The sequence below is a fragment of the Mustela putorius genome, unplaced genomic scaffold, assembly GCF_011764305.1.
Source record: "Mustela putorius furo isolate JIRA1106 unplaced genomic scaffold, ASM1176430v1.1 tig00000145_pilon_pilon_pilon, whole genome shotgun sequence".
NCBI classification, from domain to species: domain Eukaryota; kingdom Metazoa; phylum Chordata; class Mammalia; order Carnivora; family Mustelidae; genus Mustela; species Mustela putorius.
In genome coordinates this window covers 20,635,851-20,655,488 of record NW_025421294.1, presented here as the reverse complement: position 1 = coordinate 20,655,488, position 19,638 = coordinate 20,635,851, and the positions used below count along the sequence as shown (strand labels likewise).

The 19,638-nt window shown below is 43.6% G+C and overlaps 3 protein-coding genes across 3 annotated transcripts; all 3 read left to right on the top strand.

The window, feature by feature from the left end:
- The first annotated feature begins 5,069 nt into the window (after nucleotides 1–5,069).
- Nucleotides 5,070–8,296, top strand: LOC101677254 (protocadherin beta-6). Its single transcript, XM_045075382.1, has one exon. It carries the CDS (start codon nucleotides 5,298–5,300, stop codon nucleotides 7,743–7,745), a length of 2,448 nt encoding a protein of 815 aa, XP_044931317.1. The 5' UTR covers nucleotides 5,070–5,297; the 3' UTR covers nucleotides 7,746–8,296.
- Nucleotides 8,297–8,929: 633 nt separating this feature from the next.
- On the top strand, nucleotides 8,930–13,449 carry LOC123390768 (protocadherin beta-17-like). The gene has a single exon (XM_045075380.1). It carries the CDS (start codon nucleotides 10,465–10,467, stop codon nucleotides 12,859–12,861), a length of 2,397 nt encoding a protein of 798 aa, XP_044931315.1. The 5' UTR covers nucleotides 8,930–10,464; the 3' UTR covers nucleotides 12,862–13,449.
- Nucleotides 13,450–16,028: 2,579 nt separating this feature from the next.
- On the top strand, nucleotides 16,029–19,339 carry LOC123390769 (protocadherin beta-7-like). The gene has a single exon (XM_045075381.1). The coding sequence runs from the start codon at nucleotides 16,491–16,493 to the stop codon at nucleotides 18,876–18,878; it is 2,388 nt and encodes a 795-aa protein (XP_044931316.1). The 5' UTR covers nucleotides 16,029–16,490; the 3' UTR covers nucleotides 18,879–19,339.
- Nucleotides 19,340–19,638: the final 299 nt, after the last annotated feature.

The window sequence follows — 19,638 nt, the reverse complement described above, 5'->3', positions numbered from 1 at the left end:
GAGCCCTGGGATTGAGCCCCCACATCAGGCTTCCTGCTCAGTAGGGAGCCTACTTCTCCCTCTCCCTGCCACTCCCCTGCTTGTGCTCTCTGTCAAATAAATAAAATCTTTTTTTTAAGAGAAGAAAAGGAAAAGACAACAAAGCTAAAGCAGTGCAGAGAGGGTTATGAGTGTTATATATCTATAACACTAAATGAATACATTAGAAAAGAGGAAAAGCCTCAAATCAATTATCTAGTCTCCCACCTCAAGAATCTAGAAAAAGAACAGTAAAATACACCCAAAATAAGCAGGGGAAACAGGAGAAAGGAAGGAAATAAATAAAAATAATAGAAGAAACCAACAAAATCCAAAATAAAAATAAAAATAGAGAAAATCAATGAAATAAAAAGCTGGTTCTTTGTTGTTTTTTTTTAGAGGGGGAAAGAGAGAAAGAGAGAGAGAGAGAGAATCTTAAGCAGGCTACATGCCCAGCACAGAGCCACAGGGCTCAGTGATCTCACAACCCTGAGTCCATGAGCTCAACTGAAATCAAGAGTTGGAAGCTTAACTACCTGAGCCAAATAGAAGCCCCTCAAATCCTTTATATTTTCAAACTTTTCTGCATCATTTCTCCCATCAATTCAGAGGGTTCTTTAAGTGATTCCTTACATATTTCCATCTTGGTCCTGAATTAGTGTTTTTCTTTGGATACAGCTAAATTAAATAAGGTTTTAAAGAGATGCATAACAAAATTAAAGATTTGGGAGATTACTCTTGAAGATTAGTCTTTTTCATTTTTAGTAAACTTGAAGAATTTTTATGTTTTTCATTTTTGTTTTAAATTTTATTTTATTTAAATTCAATTAATTAACTTGTAGTGTATTATTAGTATCATAGGTAGAGTACAGTTACTTATCAGTTGCCTATAACACCCAGTGCTCATTACATCATGTGCCCTCCTTAATGTCCATCACCTAGTACCCCATCTCCCCACCCTCCTCCCTATCTGCAACCCTCAGTTTGTTTCCTGTAGTTAAAAGTTTTGTATGGTTCGTGTCCCTCTCTGATTTTGTCTTTATCTTATCTTTCTCTCCCTTCCTTATGATTGATCCTCTGTTTTATTTCTTAAATTTCACATATGAGTAAAGTCATATGAAAGTTTCTTTCTCTAATTTGACTGATTTCACTTAGCATAATGCCCTCTAATTCCATTTGCGTCATTGTAAATGGTAAGATTTCATTTTTTGATGGCTGAGTAATATTCCATTGTATATATATATATATATATATATATATATATATATATATATATATATTCTACATCTTCCATTCATCTGTCGATGGACATCTGGTCTCTTTCCATAGTTCCATAGTTTGGCTGTTATGGACATTGCTGCTATAAACTTTGGGGTGCAGATGCCCCTTTGGATGCTGTGCTTGTATCTTTAGGGTAAATACCTGGTAGTGCAATTGCTGTATCATAGGGTAGATCTATTTTCAACTTTTTGAGGAACCTCCACACTGTTCTCCAGAGTGACTGCACCAGCTTGCATTTTCACCAACAGTGTAAGAAGGTTCCCCTTTCTTCACATCCTCGCCAGCATCTGTCATTTCCTGACTTGTTAATTTTAGCCATTCTGACTGGTGTGATGTGGTGTCTCATTGTAGTTTTGATCTATATTTCCCTGATGCTGAGGGATGTTGAACATTTTTTTATGTGTTTGGTGGCCATTTGTATGTTTTCTTTGGATAAATGTCTGTTCATGTCTTCTGCCCATTTCTTGACTGCATTATTTATTTTTTGGGTGTTGAGTTTGATAAGTTCCTTATAGATGTTGGATACTAACCCTTTATCTGATAAGACTTTGCAAATTTCTTCTCCCATTGTGTAGGCTGTCTTTTGGTTTTGTCGACTATTTCCTTTTCTATGCAAAAGTTTTTTTTATCTTGAAGAAGTTCCAATAGTTTGCTTTTGTTTCCCTTACCGTTGGAGACATGTCTTGCAAGAAATTGTTGCAGCTGAGGTCCAAGAGGTCCTCCTGTATTCTCCTCTAGGATTTTGATGGATTCTCACATTCAGAACTTGAAGAATTTTAAAAATTTATAATGGAATGTAAAGAAAACAAACATTTGTAGCATAAAAATGGGAACCAGCTTGATCAGCTATGCAATAATTGTAAGGTAACTAAATAAAATTGAGGTTAATATACTTTACAATGTTTCATCAAAGTATTATTTCAGCTCACTGATAATAATCAGTTAAATTAATCTTAATGAGCTGTCACTTCACATAAGCATACATGAGCATAATGAGCATAAGGCATGGTGGTTTTTTTTTTTTTTACATTGTTTACCCTTCCATGTTGTATCCAAAGGACACCAAGATTTTGCCACCTAATTATTAAAATTAAGTTGGAAAATATGATTAAAGATTCCCAGTGAATGATGGAAATATTCTATATCTTGAAATAGGTGTGGGTTACATGGATGGATCCATTTGTACTATTAAGACTGGCACTTTTCAATTTGTGTAAACATTACCTTAAGAAAAGACCTATACAAAAACAAACATTGAGTGGGAAGTGGAGAGTGGAGGGGAAGGTATAGATGAAAAAAGGCAAGATATGAAGCTGGGTAATGTGTACATGGAATTTACGCTGTTTGCTTTGAATGTGTTGAACTTTTCCCACAAATGTTAGTGAGTTATTACTTGTGAGACAAGTTCATAAATGTCAATTCAATTCTATTCTAGCAAAGGAAAGCAAAAGAGAATAAAACAGAGAAGCATTCTCCTGAAAGAATCTAAGGTAATCCATTTCCATACAAAGGCAGTGTCTTCACATACCAACTAATAATACTTGGATGATACATTAAGATATCATTTTTTTTCTCTCATAATAAGCAATGTTCTCAAAGAAATTTCAATGATCTAAATTGAGTTTCACCGATACAGTACTGCTAGTAAAATTTGCTTTAAAATGAAAAATAATTCAGTAAGCTATATGTGAAGATGCCTGGTGGCCCTGCAGGCAAAGAGAATGCACAAAGGACTACACAGATGCCAGGGATGCCATCAAGCAGGAATGGGAATGCCCACGGAAGGAAGGAAGCACTTAGGATTGAGTTGGAAATACCTTTGTTTCAAAGAAGAAACTAAACCCATCTAATATGTTTACGATTACTGGTTTTACTTCATCAGTTTATTTTTGTTATACTCTTAAGGAAGTCTATTCTCAGTAACATTTATCAAGTGAACCATGCAGGCTGGTCACAGTGATCTTATTCTTATCCTTCTGGGTTGATATAGATGTTTTTTAACTGCAAAATTATTTCACCTGTTCAGAGTTTAGGCTTTATTTAGCTTTACTTGTTTTACCTAGAGTTGAAACATCTTGAAAAAATCTTCATTTTTAGGGGAGCCTAGGTGGCTCTGTTGGTTAAGCATCTGCCTTCAGCTGGGGTCATGATCTCAGGGTCCTGGGATCAAGCTGGGCAGGGAGCCTGCTTCTCCCTCTACCCCTATTCCTGCTCTCTTTTGCTGTCTCTCTCTCTCTCAAATAAATAAAGTCTTTTTTAAAAATCTTCATTTTTAATCTTCCACCATTTGGGCTTTTACCTAAAGTGAACTTTGGTTGAACTGAATTGATTTCACCTTTCAAGAAATATGAAATAAATCTGAAGTGAGATTATGTTTGGCATATTTTGTGTTCTTATCTGTGCACTGACCCATTTCATGTATTCTGATATTTAAAGACATATTTTCCTATTTATCTGAGCAGAAAGTGGTGATGGAAATGAATGTAGCCATGATGAACCATCACTGAATTCTGTGGAATTCCATCAAATGTAATTCACTACCCTATTTGGTGTTTATTTAGAGCAACTAGTGTCAACCTTGTTGTGAGAGGGTAGTAGAGGTGATTCTTGAATGTTCTCTGCATTTCATTATGTCTTTACAACATAATAATGTATTTAGGACTTGATTAATATAGGAGGGAAATTTGACTTAAAAGTTATAATAAAATGAACAAACCTAATAAAATCATGACCAGTTCTACCCATACTAAATGAAGTAAAATCCTAAAATGCCTACTTATGACAGATGGATTGTTGCTAGTTCCTATTTTTTAAAGATTTATTTATTTGATGGGGTGCCTGGGTGGCTCAGAGGGTTAAAGCCTCTGCCTTCCTCTCAGGTGGTGATCTCGGGGTCCTGGGATCAAGCCCCTCATGGGGCTTGCAGAGCAGGGAGCCTGTATCTCCTGCCCCCTCTGCCTGCCTCTCTGTCTACTTGTGATCTTTGTCTGTCAAAAATCTTTTTTAAAAGACACATTTATTTGAGAGAGAGTGCAGCAGTGAGGGACAGTGGAAGAGGGAAAGAGTCTTAAGCAGACTCACAGGGAGCTCAGAGCCATCTCAGGGCTCTGTCTTACAACCTCGAGATCATAACATGAGCTGAAACTGAGTCCCAGGCTTAGCCGACTGCATCACCCAGGTGCCCCACTAGTTCCTCTTTTAAATAACGTAACTGATAAGATACTTACAAGTATTTGTTGGCTTCAAATTTCTTCCTAATAGCCTTATTGTTCCCTTACTGTGCAGGTATAACCACAAAATAAATTAAGTCTGTTGTTGATGCCATTTTATGAGCCATATAACTTACAGAAGTAATTGTTTATAATTGGTATTGCTAACCAAATTTTACATTTTGTATAGTTTATTGACTTGCTGGGACAATTAAACAGGGTACTTCTTGGATTCACAAATCACACTACTCAACAGAGATAAATTTCACTGCCAAAGAATAAAAATTGATTATAGCAAGTTTACATTACCTGAGGGTATGATTCTTAAACATTCGTATGCATGAGAATCACTTAGATTCAAGTGCAGATTTTCACCTTTAGCTCCACCATAGAATTTCAGTCAAGGTCTGGAGGGAAACCCAGGAATCAACCTTGAAAAACAACTCAAGACTCCCAAGTAATTACTTACGCATATAGTTCACATACTACAATTTGAGAAACACTGACTTCACCTGAAAGTCTTTTTAAGGCTCAGATTTCGAAACTGGTATTGCCTGTATGCACCTCCTGAAGTTACTAATTTGAACGTGTGGTGGCAGTGCAGGCTAAGAGAGTGAATAAGAGCTCTGCAGATTCGGTGGACTCCATTTTACACAGAAGCCTCCCACCCCCCAATAAAGAAAACATTTACAGCTAAAGCTAAGGCAGAAGTATTCAGGAAGGCACTCGTCACCACACAAGTTATAGGACAAATTCGAAATTCAACAGCAAAGACATTTTGGAGGGTCGATGGTGGACGTGCTGATGGGGACTGGAAAAGGATTTTCTTCTCTGGGATCAGACATAATGGGGATGGCGCAAACAAAAGTACATCGCAAGAAAAGGCAAGTGGCAATTTTCATTATGTGGATGCTTTTGTGGGAAGCCGGTTCAGAATCGATTCAATATTCTGTATTGGAGGAGTCAGAAACTGGCACATTTGTGGCCAATTTGACAAAGGACCTGGGACTCAGGAGAGGAGAACTGGCTGCACGGGGTGCCCAGGTTGTTTTCAAGGGGAACAGACAGTACTTGCAGCTTGACCCAAAGACCTATGATTTACGGCTAAATGAGAAACTGGACCGGGAAGAGCTGTGCAGCTCCACTGAGCCATGCATGCTACCTTTCCAAGTGTTACTGGAAAATCCCTTGCAGTTTTTTCAGGCTGCTTTAGGAGTCACAGATATAAATGACCACGCCCCAGAGTTCCCAGCCAGAGAAATGCTACTAAAAATATCAGAAATTACTGCACCAGGAAAGCTATTTCCTTTGAAAATGGCACAGGATTTAGACGTGGGTATCAACAGTCTTCAGAGCTACATAATCAGCTCCAATCCTCATTTCCACGTTCTCACTCGCAATCGCAGCGACGGCAGGAAGTTCCCGGAGCTGGTGCTAGACAAAGCCCTAGACCGCGAGGAGCAGCCTGAGTTTAGGCTTACCCTCACAGCGCTAGATGGTGGGTCTCCGCCCCGGTCTGGGACCACGGAGATTCAGATCCTGGTCTTGGACATCAATGACAACGCTCCAGAGTTTGCTCAGGAGCTCTATGAGGCACAAATCCCTGAAAACAATTCCCTGGGCTCTCTGATTATCACCGTCTCAGCAAGAGATTTAGATGCAGGATCCTTTGGGGAGGTATCTTATGCCCTATTTCAGGTAGATGACATTAATCAACCCTTCGAAATAAACGCAATTACAGGAGAAATTCGACTGAGAAAGACTCTGGATTTTGAGGAATTTCAATCTTATCATTTGGATATTGAGGCTACAGATGGCGGGGGACTATCAGGAAAAAGTTCTTTAGTCATCAAGGTTCTGGACGTAAATGACAACCCTCCTCAACTGACCATGTCCTCACTCATTAGTTCCATTCCTGAAAACCTGCCAGAAATCATAGTAGCAGTTTTCAGTGTGTCAGATGCAGATTCCGGACAAAATCAGCATGTTATTTGTTCTATAGATGACAATCTGCCCTTTCTTCTAAGACCATCAGTCGAAAACTTCTACACCTTGGTAACTGAAGGAGCGCTGGATAGAGAGAGCCAGGCCGAGTACAACATCACCATCACCGTCACCGACCTGGGGACCCCCAGGCTGAAAACCCAGCACAACCTCACGGTGACCGTGTCCGACGTCAACGACAACGCCCCGACCTTCAGCCAGACGACCTACACCCTGCGCGTCCGGGAGAACAACAGCCCCGCCCTGCACATCGGCAGCGTGAGCGCCACCGACAGAGACTCGGGCGCCAACGCCCAGGTCACCTACTCGCTGCTGCCGCCCCACGACCCGCAGCTGCCGCTGGGCTCGCTGGTGTCCATCAACGCGGACAACGGGCAGCTGTTCGCGCTCAGGTCGCTGGATTTCGAGGCGCTGCAGGCGTTCGAGTTCCGCGTGGGCGCGGCCGACCGCGGCTCGCCGGCGCTCAGCAGCCAGGCGCTGGTGCGCGTGCTGGTGGCGGACGCCAACGACAACGCGCCGTTCGTGCTGTACCCGCTGCAGAACGGATCGGCGCCCTGCACCGAGCTGGTGCCGCGGGCGGCCGAGGCGGGCTACCTGGTGGCCAAGGTGGTGGCGGTGGACGGCGACTCGGGCCAGAACGCCTGGCTGTCGTACCAGCTGCTCAAGGCCACGGAGCCCGGGCTGTTCGGCGTGTGGGCGCACAACGGCGAGGTGCGCACGGCGCGGCCGCTGAGCGAGCGCGACGCCGTCAAGCACAGGCTGCTGGTGCTGGTCCGGGACCACGGCGAGCCGCCGCTGTCGGCCAGCGTCACGCTGCACGTGCTGCTGGTGGACGGCTTCTCGCAGCCCTACCTGCCGCTGCCGGACGCGGCGGCGGCCGAGGCGCGCGCCGACCCGCTCACCGTCTACCTGGTGGTGGCCTTGGCGTCCGTGTCGTCGCTCTTCCTGTTCTCGGTGCTGGTGTTCGTGGCGGTGCGGCTGTGCAGGAGGAGGCGGGCGGCGTCGGGGGGCGGCTGCTCGGTGCCCGAGGGTCCGTTCCCGGGCCACCTGGTGGACGTCAGCGGCGCGGGGACCCTGTCCCAGAGCTACCAGTATGAGGTGTGTCTGAGGGGAGGATCTGGGACCAGCGAGTTCAAGTTCCTCAAGCCCATCATCCCCAACTTCCCTCTCCAGGGCACTGGAAAGGAAATGGTGGAAAATCCCACAGTTCGGGATAGTTTCCTATTCAGTTAAGTATTGGATTATCCTATTAAGCCTTACTTAATAAGCTTGAAAATCTCTTTTAACTTAGTTACATGTTATGATAGTTCTTTAATTATTTTACTACACTTTAAGTTGAAAAAAATCAGATACTCATTATACACAGTGCTTTCCCTATATCATGCCTCGTAGATTTGTATTACTGTCAACTATATTTGACAATCTGAATAAAAAGTAAATTTTATTTGCATAATTTAAAAATTTTGAAATTCAATCATCTATTCATTTTAGAAAAATTGTAATACAAAGCCCTTAAATAAGATTGTGTATCTAACTATTGGTGACAACTGTCAGCACTATTACTATGAAGGGAAATTCTTAAAGTGTGAGTGTTTTTGGGGTGCCTGGCTATCTCAGTTGGTAGAGAATGTGACTCTTGATCTCATTGGTGAATTCAAGCCCCATACTAGGCATACAGCCTACTTAAAAAAAAAAAAAAGAATAAAATGGGAGTGTTTGATATTATGTAATCTGCAGTGTAAATCTCATTTTGGGGGAATGGCTACAATGTGAATAGTTAAAAATACTAAAGAAGGCTAAATGCTAAGATAACCATTTATATGTATGTGTATTTCAATATACCACAGTAGTCAATACATTTTTCTATACATATAAACTTTGCAAAGTGTCAGTAAATTAAAATCCAGTTTGTGAGCTTCATGTAAGTGTATGATAGTATTTTTAATAATTCCTAGCCAAATATAAATGCATAATATTTTATGAATGTTAATAACATTCAACGGTGAATTTTAAAAATTAATTTTCAAGGAATACAGAAAAATGTTAATATTCTCTTCACAATGGAGTACCTTTGTTAATAAGTGTAATTAAAATCATTCTTTTACTTTCTTTCTAAACAAACTACCCTTCACACATCATAAACTATTACAGAATATAAAATGTTGAGAGTACATTTTATCTCCTTGTCTTTGTCTACCAATCTGAAAATTCAAATGTATCTTTTTAAAGATTTTATTTATTTATTTGAGAGGGAGAGAGAGCACAAGCAGGGGGGAGTGGCAGGCAGAGGGCGAGAGAGAAGCAACAAGAGGGAAAGGGAGAAGTAGGCTATAGGTTTTGATCCCAGTACCCTGTGATTAGGACCTGAGCTGAAGGCAGACACTTAACAGATGAGCCACCCAGGTGTCCTTAAAATGCATTATTTAATAAAATCCAAATCAGTTTTTTCTAACTCTTCCTCCTAGTTTCTCAAGCTTTTACATGTGTGATACCTGCCAAGAACTATGTAAGTAATTAATGGCAGGTTATTAGGTAACAACATAAATAGAGTGTTGTATAAGTATCAACTAAATTAATCATAAAATCATTCACTTTCACAGTTTAGGTTATATTTGTCTTGTGTTGGTTTTATTTGTAGTACTTTAAGAAAAATTTCTCATTTCAACCCTCCATCAGTTAGGCAGTTTATAATAAACTGATAGCTGAGTGAATGTTTTATTTTTATCCTTCATTAAAATGGAACTAGGCTTAACTAAATTATATTTGGCTGAGGTTTGTGTCCAAATAAGTGAACTGTCATAAATGATTACCAGTTGGTATAATGAGTAGAGAGGACACTTACTTACTGTTTTTTATTCTTAGATACTTATCCCCCCACCCCCACCTTGGAAAAGCATTCTTCTTTGGGGGAAACTAATTTTCCTGCTAGTGTCATTGCAACCACTTGACTTCAGTCAGTTCTGTGGTGTTTTTCAATATATCCATTTCCATAGTGCCAGATGTACACTAGGATGGGCCACTGTCCAATGTTGAGAGGTAGAACCCTTCCCAAGAAAGTATATCTTTGAGTACATTTTTTATCTTCTATGTTTGTAGAAAAGACACTGTCTGAATTCTGAACTTACATTGATTTCTAACAAACAAATGGCCATTTCCTCTTAGTTTTACTGAGCATGGTACAGAGTGAACTTATGAAGAAAAAATTGCCAAAGACTATCTAGCCCAGAGACCAAAAAAATCACATTTTAAGTTTTTTTCAGGAGTTACAGGCACATGGGCAATTTGGGAGTAGAAAGTGGATTTTAAAATTCTTAGTTTCTAACACAGTACAGCAAATTAGTATTTTTGTAATTCAGTGTAGGGACGCAAGAGCAAGAAATTTTAGTTAACTTACCATTTTATCCCCAGAAGCTGGAAAAATGCCTGCATAGAGATATACTGATTAAATGAATAAATGAATTTGTCTTGGGCAGAGTTTTGTTTACTGAACTTGTACCTTTAAGGAAGATGAATATAGATATGGATAGGTAAGTATTACTGTTGCTCTCACAAATATTGTTAGTTACCTGAAGAATACTGCACAATGGAGTGGAAGAGAGTTTACAATCCAAAAGGCTTTCTATTTGTTTTAACTGTTGCTTGATGCTTTGAAATGAAAAACCAAACCCCCAACCAAAAAAACAAAAACTGAAGTTGTAAGGCAGGACGCTTGGTGGCGCTGCAGGCTAAGAAAGTGAAAAACTATCTCTGCAGACTTGGTTAACAGCGGTTTCTAGCTACTTGAAAAGGAAACGTTTTACACTATTGGGGGATAGTAGGTTAAGGGAGGCCACTATCTCCATGTCCGTCAATGTTAGGAGCTAACTCAAGATTATTGAATCAAGATAGCAGAATTGGCTGCACAGTAATTATTTTGTGATTAACTACTGCATCTTTTGGACCCCGAGGAACAATGGAGTCACCGCTACCCAAAGCGCCACAGAAAAGGCAAGTGACCGCCATTATTATCCTAATACTGTTAATACTGTGGGAAGTGGGGAGTACGACCATTAAGTATTCAGTTCTAGAGGAGAGGGAAAGCGGCTCCTTTGTGACCAACCTCGCTAAAGATCTGGGGCTTAGCTTAGGGGAGCTGGCCGCGCGGGGTGCTCGAATTCTTTCCAAAGGAAATCAACAGTATTTGCAGCTGGAGCAGAAGAGTGGGAATTTGCTGTTAAAAGAAAAATTGGACCGGGAAGAGTTGTGCGGTGACACAGATCCATGTATACTGCATTTCCAGGTATTACTAAAAAGCCCAGTGCAGTTTATTCAAGGTGAACTACAGCTGCAAGATGTCAATGACCATGCTCCAGAATTCCTGGAAAATGAAATCCTCCTGAAAATCTCAGAAAGCAGTCATCCAGGGACTGCATTTCCTTTGAAAATAGCTCAAGATTTAGACATGGGCAGTAACACAGTTCAAACCTACACCATTAGCACCAACTCCCATTTTCACCTTTTCACTCGAAATCACAGCGATGGCAGGAGATACCCTGAGCTGGTGCTGGACAAAGCGCTGGACCGGGAGGAGCAGTCAGAGCTCAGGTTAACGCTCACGGCCATGGATGGTGGGTCACCGCCTAGGACTGGGACTTCTCAGGTTCTCATCCTAATCTTGGACATAAATGATAATGCTCCTGAATTTGCCCAGCTGCTCTATGAGGTGCAATTGCCAGAAAACAGCCCTATAGGCTCCCTTGTCATCACTGTGACTGCTAGAGATTTAGATGCTGGGACCCACGGAGAACTCTCCTACTCATTTTTCCAATCCTCAAATCAAGTGATTCAGGCCTTTGAAATAAACGCAGTCACAGGGGAAATTCGATTGAAAAAAATGTTGGATTTTGAAGAAATTCAATCTTATCATATGGAAATTGAGGCATCAGATGGCGGGGGACTATCGGGAAAATGCTCTATAGTCTTAGAAGTGATGGATGTAAACGACAACACTCCGGAACTGACTATGTCAGTATTCACCAGTGATATCCCAGAAAACACCCCTGACATGGTGGTGGCTATTTTTGGAATTTCAGATCCAGACTCTGGGGAAAATGGCAAAACGAAGTGTTCCATCCAAGACCATCTCCCCTTCCTTCTGAAACTTACTGTAGAAAACTTCTACACCTTGGTAACTGAAGGAACGCTGGATAGAGAGAGCCAGGCCAAGTACAACATCACCATCACCGTCACCGACCTGGGGACCCCCAGGCTGAAAACCCAGCACAACCTCACGGTGACCGTGTCCGACGTCAACGACAACGCCCCGACCTTCAGCCAGACGACCTACACCCTGCGCGTCCGCGAGAACAACAGCCCCGCCCTGCACATCGGCAGCGTGAGCGCCACCGACAGAGACTCGGGCGCCAACGCCCAGGTCACCTACTCGCTGCTGCCGCCCCACGACCCGCAGCTGCCGCTGGGCTCGCTGGTGTCCATCAACGCGGACAACGGGCAGCTGTTCGCGCTCAGGTCGCTGGATTTCGAGGCGCTGCAGGCGTTCGAGTTCCGCGTGGGCGCGGCCGACCGCGGCTCGCCGGCGCTCAGCAGCCAGGCGCTGGTGCGCGTGCTGGTGGCGGACGCCAACGACAACGCGCCGTTCGTGCTGTACCCGCTGCAGAACGGATCGGCGCCCTGCACCGAGCTGGTGCCGCGGGCGGCCGAGGCGGGCTACCTGGTGGCCAAGGTGGTGGCGGTGGACGGCGACTCGGGCCAGAACGCCTGGCTGTCGTACCAGCTGCTCAAGGCCACGGAGCCCGGGCTGTTCGGCGTGTGGGCGCACAACGGCGAGGTGCGCACGGCGCGGCCGCTGAGCGAGCGCGACGCCGTCAAGCACAGGCTGCTGGTGCTGGTCCGGGACCACGGCGAGCCGCCGCTGTCGGCCAGCGTCACGCTGCACGTGCTGCTGGTGGACGGCTTCTCGCAGCCCTACCTGCCGCTGCCGGACGCGGCGGCGGCCGAGGCGCGCGCCGACCCGTTCACCGTCTACCTGGTGGTGGCCTTGGCGTCCGTGTCGTCGCTCTTCCTGTTCTCGGTGCTGGTGTTCGTGGCGGTGCGGCTGTGCTGGAGGAGGCGGGCGGCGTCGGGGGGCGGCTGCTCGGTGCCCGAGGGTCCGTTTCCGGGCCACCTGGTGGACGTCAGCGGCGCGGGGACCCTGTCCCAGAGCTACCAGTATGAGGTGTGTCTGAGGGGAGGATCTGGGACCAATGAGTTCAAGTTCCTCAAACCCATTTTCCCCAACTTCGTGGGTGAAGGGGCTGATAGGGGCACGGAGGAAAACTCTCACTTGAGAAATCATTTTGGGTTCAGTTAGGCATCTGACTTTAAGAGGAGATAAATGGTAATATTAACTAATGCATTATTAGTTCCTAACTGGTTCATTCACATAAAGAGCTACATTTTCATACATTAATAATTATTGTATTTACAGTTATTTCAGCTTGTTGAAGTATTTTACATTCTGAATCTCCAGGTGTTTGTTGTTTTTGCTGTAGTAGTTTTTAGCCAAGTCACATTTTGCATGTTCATACAATAGTGGAGAAATGGTGTTTCTCAGTTTAGGGGGTCAGGAAATATTTTCAGATTCCTGATGTTTGAGCTTGTTCACTGATAGCTTCTTAGGACCACAAGAATTGTATTTTTTTATTATCAGCATAATTTCCTGTAACTGGTGGCTTTCAGTTTTTAAAATACTTCTCATTTATACAACAATTTTTGTTACCTTGGAAATGGTTGGATTTCTCTAATGTTGTTTTGAGAACACTATAATCTTTCCTCAAAGGAACTAGTATTTTATGTGGATGTTTTCTAAGTTGAGTATTTTCTTTAAAAATTAGTATCTTTGAGGGGCGCCTGCGAGGCTCAGTCGGTTAAGCCTCTGCCTTCGGGTCAGGTCATGATCTCAGGGTCCTAGGATTGAGCCCCACATCAGGCTCTCTTCTCAGTGGGGAGCCTGCTTCCCCCTCTCTGCCTGCCTCTTTGCCTACTTGTGATCTCTCTGTGTCAAATAAATAAAATAAAATCTTAAAAAAATAAAGTTTCATTTCAGGAGTGCTCAAAAATTAAAAAAAAGAATTCAATCCCTGTTAAATAGAAAAAGTAGAAAAGATATTAGTAGACTGGTGATTACTTTTTCATAACAAATGGCTTGGGTATGTAAATTACGATTCTCATTCTTTTAATATATATATATATATATATATATAATATAGTCACATGATTCAAATACATTCAATGTGAACAGAAAACAAAGTATTTTTTTTCTTTTTCAAATTTTTATTTAAAGTCTAGTTAGTTGGGGAGCCTGGGTGGCTCAGTGGGTTAAGCCTTTGCCTTCAGTTCAGGTCATGATCTCAGACCCTACATTAGGCTCTTTGCTCAGTGGGAAGCCTGCTTCCTCCTCTATCTCTGCCTGCTGCTCTGCCTACATGTGATCTCTCTCTGTGTCAAATAAATAAATACAATCTTAAAAAAATTAAGTCTAGTTAATTAACATACAATATTGTTTTTTGAAGAATTTAGTGATTCATCACTTACATATAACACCCAGTGCTCATCATAACAAGTGCCATCCTTAATGCCCATCTCCCATTTAACCTATCCCTCACCCACCTCCTCTATCATGACGAGACTTTTATGGTTTGTTTCCCTCTCTTTTCCCTCTCTCATATGTTCATCTGTTTTGTTTCTTAAATTCCATATATGAGAGAAATCATATGGTATTTGTCTTTTTCTGACTTATTTCACTTAGAATAATACACTCTAGCTCCATCCACATCGTTGCAAATGGCAAGAATTCATTCTTTTTGATGACTGAGTAATAGTCCACTCTAAATATAGCCTACATCTTCTTTATCCATTCATCAGCTGATGCACATTTGGGCTCATTCCATAGTTTGCCTATTGATGATACAAACACTGCAGGCATGTACCTCTTCAAAACTATATTTTTGTATGCTTTGGGTAAATGCCAGTAGTGCAGTGGTGGACCCAAGGGTAGTTCTATTTTTAACTTTTTGAGGAAACTCCATACTGGAAAACATGGGAAATTAACATCAGTATTTCAGCACTCAAATAATTTTTAAGTCAATATCCTTAAAATATTTCTATGAATGCATACAAGAATAAGTTAATAAGTGAAAATGATTTCATAAAATGAATCTGTAATAAATTGGTAGATTCATAGTTAAAACTGTCATGTTTTACTTGAATGTAGTAAAGCAAAATTATATGAAACTATAGATCTTGCTTAAGCTTAGATAAATAATTCCTATAAGGTAAAAAAAAAAAAACAAGAATTGATGCATATTAAGATATTAGCATCAGTTAACTGCTTGCTTAAAAATGAGCAAAGAGGGGCCCCTGGGTGACCCAGTGGATTAAGCCTCTGCCTTCAGCTCCAGTCATGATCTCAGGGTCCTGGGATTGAGCTCTGGAATTGAGTCCCCCATCGCATTGGGCTCTCTGCTCACTGGGGAGCCTGCTTCCCCCACTCTCTCTGCCTACTTGTAATCTCTCTCTCTCTGTCAAATAAATAAAAATCTTTTTTAAAAATGAGGAAAGAAACATTCTTAGACATCCTCCATCCTCTCTTCACCTCACTTTATGCTTTTTGTTATATATAATACTTTATCAATGTTTATAGTATTTACAGTGTATTTTAAAGGATAATCCTCATAATTGTTTAGACCTTTTATTTTTGTAAAGTTTTTATTAATTTGAGAGAGAGACAGCACAAGCAGGGGGAGCGGCAGAGGAAGAGGGAAGGAGAAGCAGGCTCCTCACTGAGCAGGGAGCCCTACAGGGTGCTCCATCCCAAGATCCCAGGATCATGACCCTAGCTGTAGGCAGACACTTACCGGACTGAGCCCCTAGACCTTTTACAGTCAGTGTACCTTTTCAGTCTGTTTATGCAAGTGTTTAAGTATGTCATTTATTTAATTATGTATGGTAAACATAATTGGTTTTTAAATCTGAAGTTTTAAAAGCTGAAGTTTGTGTGGGTTTGTTTCTGCTGTATTATTCTCGTGCATGTTATCTTTGTTTCTTTGTGTGACTCATATGGTTGACTGCCCTTGAACTTTTATTTGTAGGATGTCCTCAAAGCCTAGGTTGCTTGTTTCATTCTTCATAATGTATTTTCATTGGTTTCAGCTAGGACCCTTGAATTGCTATAAATTAGTAGGGAACCACTGCAAACTAAGGTTGATGTTTCTCACAACTCAACATATGCATATCGAAAATGTAAACACACATGAGGACCAATCTGTAGCTACAGTTTCTCAGACATCTTTTCTTTTTCTTTTGCTCTACTTGACATCAGGGGGGCTTCTATATATTTTCCTGGAGTTGGGGAGAGAGAGCATCTTTATGTTTCTTAATATATACTGTATAAACATTTATAAATGTGTGTATATGTGTGTGTGTGTGGGTGGGTGGGTGGGTGTAGCCCTGGGGTATCCCTTAAAATGGAGAGGATCTTTGTATAATATGCAGCAGTGAAATATTCAGAGGGAAAAACCAATGTAAACTACTAACATTACCTTGACCATTTGAGGGAAAAGATGTAATAAAACAGCAAAGACCCTTGGGGGTAAGAAAAAAAAAATCACTCCTGTTGCAATTCCTTTAACCGGCCATCTTTTTGTTCTATTCTTGAAAACGTGAATAACACCCACAAAACGCAAGGTGGCACTGCTGGCTAAAAAGAGGGGGGAAACACCCGCACAAAGAACGTTACAAATTACAATGTTCAGAGGAAAAGCTGGCCAGACGAGAAAAGTAGAGGAAAGGAGACGCTGGTGATGGGGTTAGGAAAAAGTGGGACTCCTCCCCACCACCATTGCTATTATCCAGCTCATTTCTAAGGATTCGGTTTCTGCCATTTCTGAGAGCTGCTTGAGGCCGAGTGAACGTGGTTTTGAAAGATTGCTTAAACAAAGAATGGAGGCCAGAGTGGTGCACGCATTGCAGAAAAGGCAAGTGTTACTTCTTTGTGTGTTTCTGGGAGTGTCTTGGGCTGGCGCAGAACCTCTTCGGTATTTTGTGGCAGAGGAAACGGAGAGAGGGACCTTTCTGGCCAACCTAGCAATTGATCTGGGGTTAGGGGCAGGGGAACTGTCAGCTCGGGGATCTAGAATTGTTTCAGATGAGACCACAGGATTTTTACTCCTCAATCCGCTTACTGGTGATTTACTTCTAAATGAGAAATTAGACCGGGAGGAACTGTGTGGCCCCACAGAGCCATGTGTGTTGCCTTTCCAGTTGTTACTTGAAAAGCCTTTTCAGATTTTCCGTGCTGAACTATGGGTCAGAGACATCAACGATCATTCTCCAGTATTTCTAGATAGAGAGATTACCTTGAACATATTAGAAAGTACCACTCCAGGGGCAACATTTCTCCTAGAAAGTGCACAGGATTCAGATGTTGGAATCAACAACCTGAGAAACTACACCGTCAGCTCCAATGTTTATTTCCATATTAATGTCCATGATGATGGGGAAGGGAATGTTTATTCCGAATTGGTACTGGATAAAGTGCTGGATCGTGAAGAGGTTCCTGAGCTGCGTTTAACCCTCACCGCCTTGGATGGCGGCTCTCCGCCCAGATCCGGAACCACCCTCATACACATCCTGGTTTTGGACATAAATGACAACATCCCTGAATTTGTAGAGTCGCTTTACAAGGTCCAGGTGCCTGAGAACAGCCCTGTTGGTTCCCTGATTGTCACTGTGTCAGCTAGAGATTTAGATACTGGAAGTAATGGAGAAATCGTCTATGCATTTTTTTATGCTACTGAAAGGACTCTCAAAACGTTTCGAATCAATTCAACATCTGGCAATCTTCATCTTAAAGCCGAATTGAACTATGAGGCAATACAAACTTATACATTAACTATTCAGGCCAAAGATGGTGGAGGGCTTTCTGGAAAATGTACTGTAGTGGTCCATGTAACAGATATAAACGATAATCCACCAGAACTGCTCATGTCATCACTTACTAGCCCAATCGCAGAAAACTCACCAGAGACAGTAGTCGCTGTTTTTAGGATTAGAGACAGAGATTCAGGGAACAATGCAAAGATGGTGTGCTCCATCCAAGACCATCTCCCCTTTGTCCTGAAGCCATCAGTAGAGAATTTCTACACCTTGGTAACAGAGAGACCCCTCGACAGAGAGAGTCAGGCCGAGTACAACATCACCATCACCGTCACCGACCTGGGGACCCCCAGGCTGAAAACCCAGCACAACCTCACGGTGACCGTGTCCGACGTCAACGACAACGCCCCGACCTTCAGCCAGACGACCTACACCCTGCGCGTCCGCGAGAACAACAGCCCCGCCCTGCACATCGGCAGCGTGAGCGCCACCGACAGAGACTCGGGCGCCAACGCCCAGGTCACCTACTCGCTGCTGCCGCCCCACGACCCGCAGCTGCCGCTGGGCTCGCTGGTGTCCATCAACGCGGACAACGGGCAGCTGTTCGCGCTCAGGTCGCTGGATTTCGAGGCGCTGCAGGCGTTCGAGTTCCGCGTGGGCGCGGCCGACCGCGGCTCGCCGGCGCTCAGCAGCCAGGCGCTGGTGCGCGTGCTGGTGGCGGACGCCAACGACAACGCGCCGTTCGTGCTGTACCCGCTGCAGAACGGATCGGCGCCCTGCACCGAGCTGGTGCCGCGGGCGGCCGAGGCGGGCTACCTGGTGGCCAAGGTGGTGGCGGTGGACGGCGACTCGGGCCAGAACGCCTGGCTGTCGTACCAGCTGCTCAAGGCCACGGAGCCCGGGCTGTTCGGCGTGTGGGCGCACAACGGCGAGGTGCGCACGGCGCGGCCGCTGAGCGAGCGCGACGCCGTCAAGCACAGGCTGCTGGTGCTGGTCCGGGACCACGGCGAGCCGCCGCTGTCGGCCAGCGTCACGCTGCACGTGCTGCTGGTGGACGGCTTCTCGCAGCCCTACCTGCCGCTGCCGGACGCGGCGGCGGCCGAGGCCCGCGCCGACCCGCTCACCGTCTACCTGGTGGTGGCCTTGGCGTCCGTGTCGTCGCTCTTCCTGTTCTCGGTGCTGGTGTTCGTGGCGGTGCGGCTGTGCAGGAGGAGGCGGGCGGCGTCGGGGGGCGGCTGCTCGGTGCCCGAGGGTCCGTTTCCGGGCCACCTGGTGGACGTCAGCGGCGCGGGGACCCTTTCCCACAGCTACCAGTATGAGGTGTGTCTGAGGGGAGGCTCTGGGACCGGTGAATTCAAGTTCCTCAAACCCATTATCCCTAATCTGCAGTTTCAGAGCATAGGAAGGGAAGTGGAAGAATATCCGTCAGGTCAGAATGATTTGGGTTTCTGATAAAGGATGAAAAATAAATGCCCGTATTGTGTCTTTAAGTATATTTTAATTATGAAATTCATCCTGAGTTACCTGTACAGAATTGCTTTCATATTATTTCTAACATCGTTAAAGCCCTAGAACAGTTTTTTTCCGCAGAGAAACGGATCCTGCCTTAGCCCTAGGAAGCTTCCACAAAGCATGGAATGTATGCTTTGTAGTTTATCTCAAACAGTTATGCATTGTTTGCAATGTATTACATGATAAATATTGTTTGAGATCTTTTAAGTTGGTTTTGTCTTTAAAGTTTATTGCTACTCATTTTTTTTTTTTTTTTAGTTGGAATGCTGTATTATACCTATTCTTAGTTTTTAGAACCATAGGTTGTTAGGATGCCTGGGTGGCTCAGTTGGTTAAGCGTTTGCCTTTGGCTCAGGTCATGATCCCAGGGTCCTGGAATTGAGCCTGGAATTGGGCTCCTTGCTTAGTGGGGAGCCTGCTTCTCTCTCTGCCTGCCGTTTCCCCTGCTTGAGTTCCCAGACAAATAATTTTTAAAAAATCTTTTAAAAATAGAAGTATAGTTTGTAAAGTATCTTTTAAAGCTTTTTAAAAAGCACTTTTGTGCATCATACACTGTTAACTCTTTTAATCCTAGAAGTAAACCTATGGGGTATTTTTAGAAACAAGCAAATAGAGGCACCTGGGTGGCTGAGTGGGTTAAAACCTCTGCCTTCAGCCCAGGTAATGATCCCAGGGTCCTGGAATCAAGCCCCACATCGGG

Bases quoted from the DNA above. Each gene is read 5' to 3' on its own strand.
- LOC101677254 (XM_045075382.1), top strand. From the start codon at position 5,298: ATGGTGGACGTGCTGATGGGGACTGGAAAAGGATTTTCTTCTCTGGGA.
- LOC123390768 (XM_045075380.1), top strand. From the start codon at position 10,465: ATGGAGTCACCGCTACCCAAAGCGCCACAGAAAAGGCAAGTGACCGCC.
- LOC123390769 (XM_045075381.1), top strand. From the start codon at position 16,491: ATGGAGGCCAGAGTGGTGCACGCATTGCAGAAAAGGCAAGTGTTACTT.